The sequence below is a fragment of the Haliotis asinina genome, chromosome 5, assembly GCF_037392515.1.
Source record: "Haliotis asinina isolate JCU_RB_2024 chromosome 5, JCU_Hal_asi_v2, whole genome shotgun sequence".
Lineage (NCBI taxonomy): Eukaryota > Metazoa > Mollusca > Gastropoda > Lepetellida > Haliotidae > Haliotis > Haliotis asinina.
This window is the reverse complement of record NC_090284.1, coordinates 40,576,846-40,596,969: the sequence shown is the minus strand read 5'-3', so window position 1 is coordinate 40,596,969 and position 20,124 is coordinate 40,576,846. Positions and strand designations below refer to the sequence as shown.

General features: G+C 38.0%; 1 protein-coding gene across 2 annotated transcripts in view; it reads left to right on the top strand.

Annotated features, from left to right (window-relative positions):
• Window positions 1-3,919: 3,919 nt before the first annotated feature.
• Window positions 3,920-20,124, top strand: part of LOC137284616 (4-aminobutyrate aminotransferase, mitochondrial-like) — a 29,437-nt gene continuing 13,232 nt past the window's right edge. Inside the window, exons 1-5 of one of the 2 annotated variants that reach the window (XM_067816498.1) lie at window positions 3,920-4,124; window positions 10,535-10,671; window positions 13,863-13,980; window positions 16,024-16,073; window positions 17,365-17,445. In XM_067816498.1, coding sequence (XP_067672599.1) covers window positions 4,049-4,124; window positions 10,535-10,671; window positions 13,863-13,980; window positions 16,024-16,073; window positions 17,365-17,445 — 462 coding nt within the window. In that variant the 5' untranslated portion in view covers window positions 3,920-4,048. Of the gene's footprint in view, window positions 4,125-10,534; window positions 10,672-13,862; window positions 13,981-16,023; window positions 16,074-17,244; window positions 17,326-17,364; window positions 17,446-20,124 lie in introns of both variants that reach the window. The other variant, XM_067816497.1, reaches the window with a different exon arrangement.

Here is a 20,124-nt window from a genome sequence, read left to right as displayed (position 1 = left end):
GTGTAATGAGTTCTCCGTGGAGTGAATGTCGTTTTATGATGTAACAACAGGGGAATGTGAATCTCCAATGAACTAGTGAGCGTCTCTTTACCCCACACCTATAAAATCGACAAAGGTGTAATGAGTTCTCCGTGGAGTGAATGTCGTTTTATGATGTAACAACAGGGGAATGTGATTCTGCAATGAACTAGTGAGCGTCTCTTTACCCCACACCTATAAAATCGACAAAGGTGTAATGAGTTCTCCGTGGAGTGAATGTTGTTTTATGATGTAACAACAGGGGAATGTGATTCTGCAATGAACTAGTGAGCGTCTCTTTACCCCACACCTATAAAATCGACAAAGGTGTAATGAGTTCTCCGTGGAGTGAATGTTGTTTTATGATGTAACAACAGGGGAATGTGAATCTCCAATGAACTAGTGAGCGTCTCTTTACCCCACAGCTATAAAATCGACAAAGGTGTAATGAGTTCTCCGTGGAGTGAATGTCGTTTTATGATGTAACAACAGGGGAATGTGATTCTCCAATGAACTAGTGAGCGTCTCTTTACCCCACACCTATAAAATCGACAAAGGTGTAATGAGTTCTCCGTGGAGTGAATGTTGTTTTATGATGTAACAACAGGGGAATGTGAATTTCCAATGAACTAGTGAGCGTCTCTTTACCCCACACCTATAAAATCGACAAAGGTGTAATGAGTTCTCCGTGGAGTGAATGTCGTTTTATGATGTAACAACAGGGGAATGTGATTCTGCAATGAACTAGTGAGCGTCTCTTTACCCCACACCTATAAAATCGACAAAGGTGTAATGAGTTCTCCGTGGAGTGAATGTCGTTTTATGATGTAACAACAGGGGAATGTGATTCTGCAATGAACTAGTGACGTCTCTTTACCCCACACCTATAAAATCGACAAAGGTGTAATGAGTTCTCCGTGGAGTGAATGTTGTTTTATGATGTAACAACAGGGGAATGTGAATCTCCAATGAACTAGTGAGCGTCTCTTTACCCCACACCTATAAAATCGACAAAGGTGTAATGAGTTCTCCGTGGAGTGAATGTCGTTTTATGATGTAACAACAGGGGAATGTGATTCTGCAATGAACTAGTGAGCGTCTCTTTACCCCACACCTATAAAATCGACAAAGGTGTAATGAGTTCTCCGTGGAGTGAATGTTGTTTTATGATGTAACAACAGGGGAATGTGATTCTGCAATGAACTAGTGAGCGTCTCTTTACCAGACACCTATAAAATCGACAAAGGTGTAATGAGTTCTCCGTGGAGTGAATGTCGTTTTATGATGTAACAACAGGGGAATGTGAATCTCCAATGAACTAGTGAGCGTCTCTTTACCCCACAGCTATAAAATCGACAAAGGTGTAATGAGTTCTCCGTGGAGTGAATGTTGTTTTATGATGTAACAACAGGGGAATGTGATTCTGCAATGAACTAGTGAGCGTCTCTTTACCCCACACCTATAAAATCGACAAAGGTGTAATGAGTTCTCCGTGGAGTGAATGTTGTTTTATGATGTAACAACAGGGGAATGTGATTCTGCAATGAACTAGTGACGTCTCTTTACTACACCTATAAAATCGACAAAGGTGTAATGGATTCTCCGTGGAGCGAATGTTGTGTTACGTAAAGGAAACCATCGAGCGCTACCTAAAGACCGGAAGACCTTAACTGGCCAAAAAATGTCAGAGTGGAGGCACCCTTCAGATGGCCATCTACATGTGGTACAACAACCCAGTCTAGGATGATGGTGTTCTCCAATCAGATTTTGCCTGATCTTCAAAGGATCAGATTTACAGTTATGTGGGAGGTACCTCAACACCATCCACGAATGCCCGCCAGATGGTACTTGCTGCAGGATATTCTCTACTTGTGGGTCATATGTAGTGTATGCCAAAACGAGGTCGACTTTCGCTTAATAGATTGATCCTTCCGCATAACGTCAAAAATTGTGCTCTGCTGATAACAATGGGCACCTGGCCCGAAAAAATTCGAAAATATACTTATGTTTCTACTCAAATTTCAATCTGAGTTTGACAATCCGAAATAGATGATTTTGTAACTAAAGTTTTGTTGTTGTTTTTTTTAAAATAGTGACGCCCAATCAACATAAGTAATGTATCCACCAAACTCAAATTTTCTACTATGTTTGAGTTTAATATTGATTTCAGTTCATTCTGGGAATGCATTTCCTGCGTTTCCTGCGTTTTCTCAAATTTAAGTTAAACTTTAAGTTAAGTCAAAACACAGACTTAAGTTTCTTTCGAGAAATCGGGCGCTGCTAGGTCGTTTGGCGATATACCCGGCCGATATCAGCGATTTCCCACCGGACTGTGGGACAAACGACTATATGGAAGCAGTGTTCGATATACATGTGTTTCCAAATTTTGGTAGCGTTGTGCAACCCACAAAATAAACCACTAGCCTGACATTCGAAATTACAGCGTTGAGGAGACCAGTTCGCACCCGAACGATTCCGAATGCTATTTAGCGTACGCTCGCTTCCGGGTGATGCACACGTACGTACAACCATGACAACGGTGAGTAAACAGTCGCTGAAAATGGTGTCTTGGGCAACATTCAAGGATGTCATCTTGCCGAAATATTAGCTAATGGTAACCATGTCAACAGAAACCCCAAAGCATATATACTGCAGGTCAAATAATTATGTTACATGCGGATGTTTGTTTGTGGAGAGATCTGTATCAGTGACCTGAATATTTTGAAAGTCCCTCCGATCCCTAGATAGTAGCGTTGTCTGATTGGTTAAATCTATTTAACCCTCTCGCGTATGATTGGATGTCATTGGTCGCTCAAAGGTTACCTAACGCGACCTTCTACTAGGTTTTGTTAGACTCAGTGGTGGAGTGGAACGAAATACACTGAGACTAAGTTTACTTAGGCTGTGTAGAAGCCTCCTTAAGACACCATTTGACATGAACAGCTGATGTGCTGTGATACTAAGGGCTGCATGATCCCTCTGTCTCACTGACATGTCAGCATTCAGCATTCCAAAAAATTGCATCTTGGAGCAGTTGTCAGTTGAGTGAGTGAGTTTAGTTTTACGCCACACTCTGCAATATTCCAGCTATATGGCGGCGGTCTGTAAATAATCGAGTCTGGACCGGACAATCCAGTGATCAACAACATCAGCATCGATTAATTGGGAACCGATGATCGACATGTGTCAAAGTCGCTTCTTACAACAAACATACATAGTCGCTTTTTATGGAAAGCATGGGTTGCTGAAGGCCTACATTCTACCCCGGGACCTTCACGGATCAGTTGAAACGGCTAATCTGAAAGCCTAACCCTAACAAAACGCTAATCCTGGCTAACATAAGCTATTTGCTTTTCAATTGATTCTAACTTAACAAGCTGTAAGAACAGTTTACCGACACTCGATGTTTACATGCACATGTAATTGCACGTACGTGATGCTCGCGTCTGATCGTAGCATGTGTATATCTAAAATCAACGTATGGTGAAAATAATCATATATACAAACATAATTACGGGCATAAATGGCTATTGGGTGATCAAAAATCGAAGGTGTTGCGATACTTCATACGTATAATAATTACTCACTCAACAATCAAAATCAGTCCGATTCATTATACCAGGGAGCCTATATAGAGTATCCCTGATTATACCTAATTCTGTGCTAATCTACAATGTGTATAATTATAGTCTCCCTGCTTAATTCATGTAATCCAGTCAGTCCAGTGTGAGAATTTGACGTTTGGTTTCCTTGAATTACGTCTTAAAAATGCATGAACATCACTTTACAACGCAACCTAGTTGAAGTGGAAATTCTGGATCTAACCAGTAATTCCGTTTAAAATGTGTCAATTGATCAAGGGGCGATAACTGAAGTAGAGTGTGCATGATTATTGGTGTTTACTTATGCTAAACACGTGGTATTAGCGAGCGAGGTTAACTCGAGTAAACCAGTTAACTTCGTATGACGGTCAGCTGCGTCCAAGTGTTCAGTGCCACCGATTGTTGCTGCACGGTTGCTCCGATTCGAAATGTCGTCTCTACAAAATGTAGGCAGATCGCTTGCCAGATGCGCGGCACAGAATGTTGCGAGAAGGCGGAATATCCGTAAGTTTTCTCTGTGCGCTGCCTGTGTCGATAGCTGTCAAAAACGTTTTTTTGCGAGTCTTTGATTGTCTGTAACATATAGCGAAGGTTTCAGCGTTTAGTATCAGTGATCCTCATTGCATGCTTATTGCACAGTGTGTCAGTTTGATGTTTTGCATTGCGATACTGTGTTCCAGTCTGATATTCAACAGTTGTATAAGCAGTGAACTATTGATTTAATCGTTACATCTCTTGAGAATGAAGCGTCTTGATTAAAAAAAAATTGCATCATCCAATTAGACATCAAGTTTTTCGTCTTCTTTCTTTGAATGAATTATATGTAATGTGCAGCTTTCTATGTTTTTAATGAAAACATGTCAGTCTCAAAAACAATTTTTGTGTTATCAATACTAATATTCACTTTAAACTTTGTCTATCATTTACTTTTAAATTAAACTGTCATTGCACAAATTCTGTAATATGTCTCAAATCATTGTTACTCCTATGTTATAAGGGTGAGGTGAGAGAGATGGGGGTCGCGCTAGCTAAAGCACCAGCCTAGTGATCCAGCGGTCTTATGACATTACCTTCAAAATAGCCTTCAGTTAAAGATTCCACCAGCATTTGTTCATACAGGCCATAGTTTGATTCTAAGATTGTATACAGGAGTCAGTGAGTAAGAGAGAGTCAGCGAGTTGGGCGAGCTGGCCAAGGCGCCAGGCTAGTGATGCAGCAAGGTTGAGGTGTCGGGAATGAGCCCACCTGTGACCAGGTGTAAAAACCTTGGAGTCAACTTTGTGTGCAGACTCTTTCCGTGTTGTCACAACCCCTGGTGTGCAGTATACATGTACAACCCTGTGCACTTACAAGAACCCATGATTCCGTTGGTATATGACCAGATGGTGGCTACATGAATATGTGCTTACACCTAGTTGCTGGTACAGCAATGTGCAGTAAACTTGGACATAGTACTGTGACTATGTGTCTCAGTCCACCCAGCTGTGAACTGGGTACCTCATGAGGATGAGAGAGCCACAATAAACTTGGTGCGTCTAGTTGTAGCAAGAGTTGTATACTCCCCAGGGAGTTGAGATTGATAATATGATGTGACCCTGAGATGGCCATCCAATGATCGAGGGAAACAAATGCAAGCAATATTTGCATTGATATGTGCACTATATAAATATCCTGTAATAATAGTCTTTAGACTGTAACCTCCATCCTTCCACAATCGTTATGACATTTAAGAAAACTGACATGTACCTTCATGATCAGTAAGCATTCATTTAACCAAAATCTGATATGAGTGGAACCAGCATTGCAAACTCTCATCTGCCTGACAATCTGAGACAGTCTGTTTTGTGACCGGACAGTCAGTTTTAAAAAGTTGCACACCACAAAGTCAAACTCAGCAGCTCGTCAATGACACTTTTGATGACAATCCAACTTTACTCCAAGTCAGTTATTGACTTTGACCGAACACGCTCTATACGTAACTGGAACAAACCTTATCAGAGTTTTTTATTACATCAAAGTGGGCCAGGAATTCAGATTCACTGAATAGTGATACTCCAGATCATCATCTGAATGAGGTTGAAGTGCATCCATCTGAAGAAGTGCCTAGTGCACCACTGGTGGAACATTCAATAATTCAATAGAAAATGTCATTTTCTTTAAAATTAAAAGATGCCAGTGGCAGAATATGTTCTCAACCTTAGAGAAAGGTTGATATCTTCCATGCCTAATCTTTGTGTGTTCATTGCATGTATCTTCCGTGCCTAATCTTTGTGTGTTACATGCAGATATCTTCCATGCCTAATCTTAGTGTGTTACATGCAGATATCTTCCATGCCTAATCTTAGTGTTACATGCACATATCTTCCATGCCTAATCTTTGTGTGTTACATGCAGATATCTTCCATGCCTAATCTTAGTGTGTTACATGCAGATATCTTCCATGCCTAATCTTAGTGTTACATGCACATATCTTCCATGCCTAATCTTTGTGTGTTACATGCACGTATCTTCCATGCCTAATCTTAGTGTGTTACATGCACATATCTTCCATGCCTAATCTTTGTGTGTTACATGCACGTATCTTCCATGCCTAATCTTAGTGTGTTACATGCAGATATCTTCCATGCCTAATCTTAGTGTGTTACATGCATGTATCTTCCATGCCTAATCTTAGTGTGTTACATACAGATATCTTCCGTACCTAATCTTAGTGTGTTACATGCACGTATCTTCCATCCCTAATCTTTGTGTGTTACATGCACATATCTTCCATGCCTAATCTTAGTGTTACATGCACGTATCTTCCATGCCTAATCTTTGTGTGTTACATGCACGTATCTTCATTGCCTAATCTTTGTGTGTTACATGCACATATCTTCCATGCCTAATCTTAGTGTTACATGCACGTATCTTCCATGCCTAATCTTTGTGTGTTACATGCACATATCTTCCATGCCATGCCTAATCTTTGTGTGTTACATGCACATATCTTCCATGCCTAATCTTAGTGTTACATGCACATATCTTCCATGCCTAATCTTTGTGTGTTACATGCACGTATCTTCCATGCCTAATCTTAGTGTTACATGCATGTGTCTTGCATGCCTAATCTTTGTGTGTTCATGGCACGTATCTTCCATGCCTAATCTTTGTGTGTTACATGCACATGTCTTGCATGCCTAATCTTAGTGTTACATGCAGATATCTTCCATGCCTAATCTTTGTGTGTTCATTGCACGTATCTTCCGTGCCTAATCTTTGTGTGTTACATGCATGTATCTTGCATGGCTAGTCTTTGTGTGTTCATTGCACGTATCTTCGGTGCGTAATCTTAGTGTGTACATGCACATATCTTCCATGCCTAATCTTAGTGTGTTACGTGCATGTATCTTCCGTGCCTAATCTTAGTGTTACATGCACGTATCTTCATTGCCTAATCTTTGTGTGTTACATGCACGCATCTTCCATGCCATCATGGATGAGACATTAATCATATTGTGAGGTCTGGGATATTCAACATTCACATTACCATAATTGTTCCACTAAGTATAGTGTTCACATTAGCATATTTACTGACTTTTTGATGTATGCACTATTATGAATATAAATATTGTACTGAAGAGTGCAAGAAACTATACCTCCCAGGTAAATTCTATCATATGTTTGCTTTTAGATTGAAAATATCTCAAGTTATGTCAAAAAGTGAACTAAGCTGGCACTTCATCAGCACTCAATGAATAACCTTGCTGTACATTATAATTTGAAAAATATTTGAATAAAAACTAAAAATAATTGCATGGCAAAAATCTTATCTTTGAAATGAAAAAATTTGCTGTTTTGAACATTTGAAACAGGAGAATGTTTGTGTGGTTGCAAATATATTTTCACCAGAGTCTCCATTGAAAACAATGTATTTTTTCACAAATCATCTGCTTTATGGAACCTGCTGATGGAGTCTTTTTTATAGGGGACGTTCCAGCATTTTTCGTTAAGTGGCAATGATCTTCATATCTTTGCCTGGGAACAGAATCTACATGTCAACACACCACCACAAACCCCCCTCTCAGCGAGATTTTGAAACATCCTCATAATCCTCATTGCTGGTTCTGCAAAGAACATGTTTGTCATCTCACATACATACAATGACCAATGAATGGATGACTTTAGATCACAAAAGGGTTTGTTTCACCATAGAGGAAGAATGGAATCGTCATCCACTTTCCACAACAGGGCAAGATGACTGCCTTTATGGCATCTCCAACATCTACTTCAACAATCATATCAACCCTCACAAGATGACTCATAAGTTGTTCACTGGTCACGAGGGAGCCATGGGCTCAGGTACCCTCGAGGTTTCGTTATGCAACATAAACAAACCTAGAGGGTACATGACCCCCTGGTCCCCGAGGGACCAGTGAACAACATATTTATCTTTCAGAACACCTGAATTTTTATTTTGAACCGTTTGAAGCACTTCTGTTGAATGTGAGGGGAATCGCCATTTTGCAGACGACACCAAGTAAACAGATTTAGAGTTATCTCCCTCCCATTGATTTTCAATCGCAAAACATAAGTAACTTCTGTGCTTGATGCTTGATTCAATGTTTTTCGAGGTAAAAAAGTACTACCGTGAAGCACCAGAAGAGTTCAGAATTCCCAGTGGTATACATTGAAAATAATACATTGCCTGTAAGCAGGGTACATTGAAAATAACTGAATAGTGCTTAGGGGGTCAGAAAGCGACATTCATGTGTGAGGTAAGATAAGTATGGGTATAACATGTGAAGCCCATTTCGGGTGTCCCCTGCTAGGATATTGCTGGAATTAAACCAAACTCACTCACTCACTCACTCTGGAGATACTGACTAATGCTTCAGGCGAAGACAAATGTCATTTAGTACTTGTATTTCCAATTGATGATATTAGAATAAAACACATAATGGAATATTTTTATCACAACTGGTAACGTATTGTACATTTATGATGTATGATTGTGGCAATATTATAAAACATTTATTTGTTTACATATTCCGTGTTGATGGATGAAAGAAATGTGTCAATGTATTGAGCTTGTATTACACCATAGATCATGTACAGTAGGCCTATAGTCTCATCTGTTTCATGAATAAAGAATGATGATTGTGTAAAGTATATTAACATTTGTCGAGTTAGTTGTCAGCAGATAGTTTTTGTATTCAAGCATTCATTGCACAATAAATAAATAAATAAATAAATAAATAAATAAATAAATAAATAAATAAATAAATAAATAAATAAATACTTGCATGACTGACTGAACGAATGTTTTCCCCACTCAGCTAGATATATCTTGCTAAGGTCCTTGACACTACGCATACCATGACCTAATTTTGTGGGTGCACATATAGTCACGCGTGAACAGGTCAGGTTTTTGTACCATGCTTTGTTTTCACCAGAGAATTGACAGACATATAGGTCACTGAGGCCATGACATTGATTGCGATATAGAGCCTGGTAATACATGCTTGGGTAATCATGGTTTAAATTGCCCCCCAGGACTCCAGATAATTTTTCAACATAGCAGTAGTACTCCATATTTTTTCAAAATAAGAGTACTGGAAAAACATTAGAGTACATTTAGAGTACTGCACGGAATTTAAATGACTACCATTGTGTTTCATTTCATATATGCACCATGACCTTGTTACTCTTGTGTAAACAGGTCAATAAGCAATGAAACATTACTTTTTCAGATAAATACGTCTGTAAATGATTCTAAGACTGTACACTAGTGCAGTGGTGTGAATTTGCTACACTTTCTCAATTATTTCCTACTAACTGTTAGGTGCATATTTTTTATCCGTATGTAAAGCCTTTATCTGTTGCCCTGCTCACTATATGTTGTATAACAACAATAATCAGGTGGTCAGATCATAGGAATAAAAATCATATAATCAGCAGAAGTAACAATAACAATGGCAAGAAAACTTTGTATTCCTGGGGTCAGACTTGGTGACTGTTGAGTAACAGATATTTTATCTTGATTATTTCCAGGTCAACATCAGAAAGATAAAATGGTGATCTGTTTCAAAGATAATTATTTCTGGAAAAAACCCACACTTTGCTGGTGAAAATCTAAATAAATTTAGACTTTTAAAGTATTTACAAAATTCTGTAATGGAGAAATCAAGAGAACCTGTTGATCCTACTTTCGTTCGTAATCCACAGATTGGTGGATGTACAGTTACTCACACGAAGGCATAGCGTTGTATTAGGTTTAAAATGCAGGTTCAGAATGGCCTGTGAAACCCAGTCAGAATGGCCTGTGAAACCCTGTCAGATGTCAGCTTCAGAAATGATCCTGACTCACTTTCTCGTCATTATGGTTAAGATATTTTGATGTTAGCAACAAGAAATGATGCTACAGAACCCGTCTAATCAGTTGCCATAGTGCTGAAAAAGGCAAGATTTCTAAATACAAAACAAGGCCATAGTCCAGCTTAGTTTTTGTAGCTATAATTCCAACAGTATTTGAAAAAACTTCATGTGGAAATATTATTGTGTGACTTCAGCTTACAGACATGGCAGCCACATTGAAAATATCTGTTCAATCATCTGTTCAACAATATTCAGACTTCTGCCTTACAACAATATGAACCATTCTGGAATTAAGGACAATTAACAAAACAAACACTTTCAAATCTAAACTGAAGGCATACCTTTTTAAGAAAACATACAGTGTCTAACTTTTCATTTTCCAGTTGTTCGGAGAGCACTACTGAGCAGTACTGTTGAACAGTAACTGGCACTGTATAAATGTTTTGATGATGATGATGATGATGATGATGATGATAGTGATGATGATAGTGATGATGATAGTGATGATGATCATTAACAGGTAACTGTATATACTGTATTCTGTGTCATTTTATCAGAGTCAGTTCGATGTCAGTCCACTGCTGCTTCTGTGAATGTACAGCCAGTGGAAGATGAGCCTGCTGCACCGATGGTGAAGACTCCCATCCCAGGGCCCAGGTCCAAGGAGTTGCTGAAGGACCTGGAATCAATACAGGTGACCTGATAGGAGGGCCTGATAAATTTGGTGAAGACTAGACTAGATTAGACTAGACTAGGCTAGGCTAGTACTTTATTGCCTTTTCAGGAATTTGTGTTTCATCAACAGAGCTACTGACACATCAGAGAAATACAAATATGTAACATATGTACATAAATTCATGAAATGTACCTGTAATCGGAGAGTATAATGATACGATAGCCAAAACTACTCTGGGCTTGAACTTCTACTCTGAATGGACAATATATGATATGTGTCACAATACTTTATTCATGGTGTATTTAATGCTGAAGGAAGTACTACAGTACAGTACTACAGATGGATACCCCATGTACGTTTCTGTATACAGAAATGTACACTGGCAAAGTCAGATACATTAATGTACCCTAGGACAATTCCACACCATGTCGTTTTCTTGATTGGAACTGTCATACTGTTGTATTAGATACATTTCATTGTGTTATACATGAAATGAACCATCCTCGATATCTCCAGGGTATACGTTCTGATAAGTCTCCACTATACCCTGGACGCATCTATGGCTCTGCCCGATAAATTTATTACCTCCCTTGACTGTCTTTTGAGCCAATCAGGTGTCTACGCTGGGAAGTTGAGCGAACCAATCACAACTCACTTTCGTTTTTTGAATTATCTAACTGATTATACTTGGCAACACAAACCATGCAGAGGTTCTCTGGAAGAGGTAGAAGGCGTTCTTGCATATGTTGTTTTAAAGTTTCGGACCTGTCAATTTGTTTGTATGATTTCCCTAAAATCTGGGACGCACTGCGAGCAAACCTTCTCAGTTGTGACCGCTACCTTTGTTGACAGTGGCAAGCTCGGTTATAACGGCGGCCTAGCTGATTGGCTACTGTGAGAAGGCAGATCCAACAAAGGGAGGTAATAAATTTATCGGGCAGAGCCGTAGATGCGTCCAGGGTATAGTGGAGACTTATCGGAACGTATACCCTGGAGATATCGAGGATGGAAATGAACATACATAGAAACAAATATTTTAGGGTGTACAATACCACTCAAATACAGTGCACTCTGTCAGTTCAGACAGGTTTGGAACCGACTGAAAAGTCCAGATTAGACAGCAGTCCGAGTTACACAGAAATTTCTTACATCAAGGCTGGAAGGTTTGGACTGTAAGTTCAGCCCAGTTTATACAGCAATCCGAGAATGATAGAGTCCACTGCAATTTGAATAGGAACAGCAACATATGATTTTGATTTTTTATTGCAAAATATGGACTTGTCTGCCACTTAGGGTATCAGGTACATTTCTGTATTTTGACCTTGTTTAGTGTACATTTCTGTATATGGAAACATACCTGGGGTACACATTTGTAATACCTGTAAGAACAACGACCCCTTCAGCCTAGGAAACAGAATCTCCTGTGAAATCATGTGCGTAGATTCTAATATATCAAGCCCTCAAAGCTAGCTTTAATCCTCTGATAGCTCAGTAGCCTGAATTCCTGATAGCTCAGTAACTTTAACTGTCAGACAGCTCAGTAGCCTTAATCCTCTGATAGCTCAGTAGGCTTAATCCTCAGATAGCTCAATTGTCTTAATTCTCTGATAGCTCAGTAGCCTTAATCCTTTTGTAAGTCAGTAGCCTTAATCTTCAGACAGCTCAGTAGTCATAATCCTCAGATAGCTCAATAGCTTTAATCCTCTGATAGCTCAGTAGCCTTATTTCTGATAGCTCAGTAGCTTTAACTGTCAGACAGCTCAGTAGCCTTAATCCTCTGATAGCTCAGTAGCCTCAATTTTCTGATAAGTCAGTAGCCTTAATCCTCTGATAGCTCAGTAGCCATCTTCATATGTCTTCAGCAGTTTCTGTGTTTGTTGATTTTCCTTGTGTTAAAATATTTTAAAATAGTGTCATGTTTTTGTTCATTTTGAAAGGTAAAGTATCTTGTTTACTGAAGTTTAATTGCAAATTTATGATTTCAAATTCTAAAAATAAGTAGACTTGTATTTGAGTTTTCCTGCAGTTTATACAAGCTTAGTAATATTCTAAATTTAGAACTCTTATCTCTTGCACATATCCAACACTTATGGATTGACAGTTTTATCGACTGTTTTTAATTTTTGTGATCTCCAGATGTTGCCATGTGATTATATTGCTGTCTTTGACCGCATTCAGATAAGCCAGATTTTGAAGACTGAAAAAGAAGTGTGTAGGAAGCTTATCTAAGTCATACATTTTTATGAAACCTTGACACTAGTGGTAAGAAAATGACATTGTCTTGCTTCATGTGAACAAACAAACAAACAAAATGACTTTGTGAATATTTCAATTCTGTGTTAAACAAGGAAATGGAGAATATCAGCTCAACCCTCCCTCATAATATAAATGACCCTTTTGTTTGTAAACTGTACACTGTGGTAATTTTCCATCCATGTTTAGAAACAAAAGAAATTCTTCTTACTCGTATTAAATACATCTAATATTCCAAATGAAGATTTTTCAATAATTCAAGGCTGGGAACATTGGGAAAATTGTCAAGACTGCATGAAATCATCCTGTCATTGTTTAAACCTATCAAGTAAGTCTCTCTTAGCTGAAGTGTACATGTATATTGGCTTGCTCAGCGAAGATGTTATGTATTTAATCTGTATATGTGTATGTTGTTGGGATGATTTTACTGTCTGATCCTGCTGACAGCTGAGTGTAAAATGAAAGTGAAAGGTATTTTTGAAAAACATTGTTTCTAAAACAGTTTAAAACTTAAAATGTTTAACCATTCTGTTCATGTAATCATCAACTGGTGTTGTAATACAAAGTATTTTCAACCCATGTGATGTTGACTACCAGTGTGTTGCCTATTGTTTATAAGTGATGGAAAACATTCAGTATTGTTCATGTGTCCATGATTGAGTGAAAGGTATTTTTGAAAAGCATTGTTTCTAAAACAGTTTAAAACTTAAAATGTTTAACCATTCTGTTCATGTAATCATCAACTGGTGTTGTAATACAAAGTATTTTCAACCCATGTGATGTTGACTACCAGTGTGTAGCCTATTGTTTATAAGTGATGGAAAACATTCAGTATTGTTCATGTGTCCATGATTGATATATAATTATGCTCCACATATTATATTGTAATGGTGCATGTTATAGATATGCAGAATTACCCAATGTAAATTTCACAAAACATTGGTTTGACTTCCAAGAACTCTGAAGCTGTTCAGTTCTTTGTGGACTATGACAGAAGCCATGGCAACTACATCACTGACGTTGATGACAATGTTCTTCTGGATCTGTACACCCAGATTGCTTCAATACCCATCGGTAAGTCAGTCTTGCTTGGCTGTGTACTTGTACGATGGAATTCATTCTGCCCATTGTCAATACTGGTGACTGATTCCTTCCCATTTTCTTCGTGTCAGTGTGCACTTCCAGCTGATGCTGGGAAAAGTGTTCAAGACATTCCCGTCAAATGTTAAGTGATGCGTTTCATACTTTCTTTTTACTCTTTAGTAAACATTTTCTACACATTAATTTACATGCTGGATTATGTGTTTAAGACTTTCCCTTCACATGCTTTGGAAATGTTATATAAGCATTTGCTTCACATGTTTGGAAATATACTGAGGGAATAAAATAAGGGATCACACGAAAGGACAGGTGTTCCTCTACTTTTTTTCAGGTTTCTTCACAAGGTTTGTCTTGTGTAGCTTTTGAAGAAACCTGGAAGAAAATATGGGAACACTTTTGCTTTCATGTGATCCTGTATTTTTTGCCATCAGTATATGTTCTAGACTTTACCTTGACATGTAAGGAAACATGTTCTAGTCTTTACCTTGGCAAGTAAGGAAACACGTTCTAGACTTTAGCTTGACATGTAAGGAAACATGTTCTAGACTTTACCTTGACATGTAAGGAAACATGTTCTAGACTTTAGCTTGACGTGTAAGGAAACATGTTCTAGATTTTACCTTGACATGTAAGGAAACATGTTCTAGACTTTAGCTTGATGTTAACATGTTCTAGACTTTACCTTAACATGTAAGGAAACATGTTCCAGACTTTAGCTTCACATTCTTCATTATGTGTTCTAGACATTCTTTTCACATGCTAGGAATTGATTTCGGAACATTCCCTTCACATATATTAGGAAACATGTTCTAGACCTTCATTTCATATGCTAGCAAACATTTTTTTAACATTTGTTCACACGATAGGAAATGTTTTCTAAACATTCACTTCACATGTTAGGAGACATGTTCTAGACATTCATTTCACATGCTAGCAAACAGTTTTTAAACATGAATTCACATGCTAGGAAACATATTCTAGACATTTGCCTCACATGCTAGGAAACATATTCTAGACATTTGCCTCACATGCTAGGAAACATATTCTAGACATTTGCCTCACATGCTAGGAAACATATTCTAGACATTTGCCTAACATGCTAGGAAACATATTCTAGACATTTGCCTCACATGCTAGGAAACATATTGTAGGCTTTCCTGTTGTGTGTTGGGAAACAAGTTTTACAGAATTGCTGCAGATGATACAAAGCCTGCTCCAGTCATGTTCAGTTATTCTCACAGATTCTACAACTGATCCATAAATTAGAAGTGATACTTTAGTTGGACTCCAATAACCATGGCAGTAGGTTACCACCAGACTGGAGCCTGCACACTGCGGCTTGAGATACTGCGTTATGCATCTTGTTACGCTAATTGCTGCTCCACCTGTGGAGCAATACTATCATTTAATGTATAGATATGTGTACATTCTATTAACTGATGAATCCTCATGTTTTTCTTCTTGGACTGTGTTACTGAATATATGAGAATCACCTATTTAGTGAAAACCAGTGGCACTGTAGCTCACCCTCACAGACTTGCCAACTTAAATGACACCGGACCATTCTTAAGCAGATTCTTACACCATTATCAAGCTTATTATCCATTAAGTTGTATACCTCAGCATCCACCTGACGAAGGGGCAAGAATTAGCCTTGAAACATCGTGTTAAAAGAATTAAAGAAGTTGTCATCCATAATAGTGTCTTGTATTACCTCAGTTTTCACTCACCAACTTCTAGAATGCCAGTCAAACAAGTAGATACACTATATTAATATGAAAGGATCAGGTTTTCTTTAACTTCATGGGAGTAGTATATAGAAACATTTAGAGCATTATATCATAAATATCATAAATGTAATGTTTTTGATACCTTATTTTCTGAATTTTTTTCTAAAAGTCAAACTTATTTTTATTCATCAGGAAGTTCTTCAGTTGTTGGAAGAACATCTTTACAATGTTTTTAAAACAATTCAACTGCAGTACGCTCTGACCTTATTTCTTGATGATATTATAGGCTATAACCATCCCAACCTGCTGGCGGCCATGCAGAAACCTGAAAACCTGGTAAGTATCTTGCATATTTCACATAGACATGGTCATCATTGTTGTAGCTCTGTCAAGGTGTTTGCTGGTAGGATATATAGTAAAAAAAGACCTGTAAGTCATCCTCAATATCTCCAGGGTATGTGTTCCGATAAGTCTCCTCCATACCCCGGATGCATCTATGTGTTGGCCCTTGGCTGGCTCCATATTCTCACAGTAGCAAATTAGCTGAACTGCTGTTACAGTCGAGCTTGCTAGTATCAACGAAGATAGTGGTCGCAGCTGCGAAGGTTTGGTTGTAGTGCGACTCAGATTTTGTGGAAATCATACAGACAAATTGATAGGTCCAATTCTATGAAAACATATATATGCAAGAACTCCTTCTACCTCTTTCAGAGAACTGCTGCATGGTTTGTGTTGCCAAGTTTAATCAGTTAGATCATTTAAAAAGTGAAAGCAGATTGTGATTGGTTTGCTCAACTTCTCAGCGTAGACACCTGATTTGATAAAATACAGCCAAAGGAGGTAATAAAGTTATCGGGCTGACCTGTAGATGCATCCAGGGTATAGTGGAGATTTATTGGAACATTTGCCTAGGAGATATCGAGGATGTCATGTAAGTATGATCGTATACTCACTTTTGACTTGACGTATTGTTATCGTAAGTAGATGATATATTGCTAACTGCTGTGATATACAAACATTGAAGATATGTTGCTGATCATACAATACATTGAAGCTATATTGCTGACCATTACTTTAGGTAGATGATATATGAATGAACATGTTTTTAAGTAGATAATATATTGCGCACTGCTGTGATGTACATTATTTTGCAGAGAAATGTTTTGTTTGCTGGCTTAAAGAACATAATTTCACGTAGCAATGCAGGTCTCTCCAGCAGTGAAAATCACAGTATTTTCAAATGTGGCCATTTTCTGAGTCTCTTTATTCTTTTCCTGTTTCTCACATTCACAGTATTATGTATACTGCAAATATATACACAGATCATCATTAGATCCTTGCTTGAATAAGGGGCGTAACTCTGCACACTGCATATCAGTGACTCAGAGCTGTTGGTGACAACATTGTTTTTGCACATTAGCAGGTAAGAAATATCTCACTGTTATTTCAGTTTCAAACTTTTTTATTTTTGATGAGAGGTACTGCAAGGTAGCATCACATCTTTCAGGGGCACTTCATTAACAGACCTGCACTGGCAGTATTTCCCCCAAAGGACTGGGCTGAGAAGTTAAGGAATACTCTCTTAACTGTAAGTAATACTTTACTGAGGTAGCATTCCCTCTTTCAGGGGCACTTCATTAACAGACCTGCACTTGGAGTGTTTCCACCAAAGGACTGGGCTGTGAAGTTACGGAATACTCTCTTAGCTGTAAGTAATACTTTACTAAGGCTTATGTCCAAAGGCAAGAGCAGTGGCTTTACTGGTACTTTTTTGGAGTAAAATCTTTGTTATTTTAGCTGTAGCTCAAGTTAGTAAGTTATCTTACTTTCAACATTTTTTTGTGTGATAACTTGTAGTCCCAAGTGTGCAAATCTGAAGGACAGAAAGAAAGATAATTTATGGTTGATAATATTGTTTATAATGATGTTTAAACATATTGCAAAGCTCAAACTACAGTTGGATAGAAATAACCCATTACAGGACGTCCCAGTCCTGTGTTTTGTTTTTTTCTAGTAGACTTTCCATTGTTAATGGTGGTGTTTATTTTAAAAAATGAAGAAAATCTGCCGGTATAGTGGAAAAATTATTAGGGCAAGTGATTTTACATGTGCCATTGTACCTCAGTACAGTAGCAATTTTATAGTTATTTCCATCCCTGATTGTATTTATTGTCTTATTATATGTATTATGATAACGTGACCAAATTTATTTAAACATGAACTCTGAACCCAGAGGTTTTGTATAGTGACTAAAGATCTTGGATCATGTTAGTTGGCAGATGCCCTCAACGCTCTGTAAAGTTGTCTCTGAAAAAAAAATTTGCTACCTATACTATAAACCTATATAATATATTGTCAGTCGTTTCAGCTCAGAATGTACTGCTATGCTCTCACGCTTTTTCAAAAATGAATTCAAGGCTCATTCTCCATCTCTGACATTGCAATGCTGAGTGAGTGAGTGAGTATGGTTTTATGTCACTCATAACAATATTTCAGCAACAGAAATTGACTTCACACATTGTACCCATGTAGGGAATTGAACTTAGGTCTTCAGTTAGACAAGCAAATTATCCAACCACAAATCTACCCCGCCACCTCTTGAAGGAGTTGAAGGAGTTGTAACCTTATCTGTATGTCTGTCCGTTTGTCCATAGTCATTTTGTTTCCAAAGCATAACTAAAAAATATGTTCAATATTTTTAAGGCGCCTAAGGTTGTACATTTTGTTTTTTCCAGATTTTTCTTACTTTTAATTTTCTTGGTTTCCATGGAAATGATTCACACACACACTCTCTCAAAAGGGAGGAGTGGGCTTTGTTTTCAAAGCACAACTTGAAAACCATTCAATATCTTTCAACAAAACTTGGCAATTTATGAGGCAGATCTTGATGTGTTTCTTTGCCTCAAAAGGGAGGAGTGTGTTTCGTTTCCAGAGCAGAACTCGAAAAATTCTTAATTTTGGTCAGCAAAACTTAGCAGATATGTGAGGCAGACTCCAAAGGGGTGCCTTTTGCTATGCACAGAGTTTTGTCATTTTTTTTTCCCGGTTTCGATGGAAACAATTTGGACTTAGTCTCAAAAGGGATGGGTGGGCTTCGTTTCCAGAGCGGAACTCGAAAACCATTCAATATCTTTCACTGGAACTTAAGAACTTTCAATGGAATTTTATGAGGCAGATCTTGATGTGGTTCCTTTTGCTATTTACAGATTTGGGGCATTTATATTTTTCATGATTTCCCTAAAAAAAATAACATCAAGCTGGATTTTATCTGTCTGATGCTTTGTTCTTTCAAACATCTTCTGATGACCCTTGTTTATATACTGGGATTTCTGTGTTTTTCATACTGCATAGAACACCTGGGCTAGATTCTTCACACTGGTACAGTTTGTGAGGCCTATTTCTGGTGTCCCTTGATGTGATGTTGCTGAATATTGTTGAAATCACACAAGCTCTCTCATTCACATTTTGTAAATGATGGTTCTCGCCCTTCTTCATCGGTGCTTACTATATGGGAGAAACATAAGGTTGATGGATTAGTTCATATTATGCTCAGTTCAAAAGAGAATATTACTTCTTGAGGCAGTAATGGCAATGCAATTTGAATGGCCTGACATATCTAAATATCTCCATTATTGGACTGTGTCCATCTGATTTCATATAACCTGTATGATTTAAGCCATGACACTTCACAAGGCTGACAGGGGATGCCAGGCATCACAAACTCCCTTCTATTGATCTTCTCAAGCCTATCCCTCAAATACGTCTGCTTCTCAAGTGAAGAAATCCTGGGGCCTTCAGTTTAAACACAATCAACCACGAGATTATTGAACATGTGAAATGATTCCCCATCACTGTGAGGAATTTATTGAATTTTTTATTGATCTTTGGCTTAATTCTCTCCATACGCTCACATCGAAACTATCGTGAACAGAAGCAATTAGATGTTACCCCGCTCTCATTGATTACCTGCCATCAGAGCGACAGGTGTTGGAGCCATACTAGAATTATTTCACTGGAAGAAAACTGATGAAGATCATTAGCACAAGGCAATGCTTTTTTACATCAATATTCAGACATTGATTCAGCTGTGAATTGTGGATCACGAGCCATCTCAAATGCTGTTGTAACTGACTCGAGGATTTCCAAAAGAATTATGTTTGAAAATCTTATGCATCCATCTTTTCAATGTTTTGTCATTATATGTGAAAGCTGAAGTGTTTTCAGTTTATGTTATTGTTTTGCCGAGCATCAATCCACAGTAAAAGGAAATAAATAACGATTTGCAAATGAAGTTACGGAAAAGTTTTGGAAATTTACAGATTTTGAGATTGAATGGGTTTCGCATGATAAGAAAGTAGGTTTTGTTAAATGTTTCCAGCATATGTGT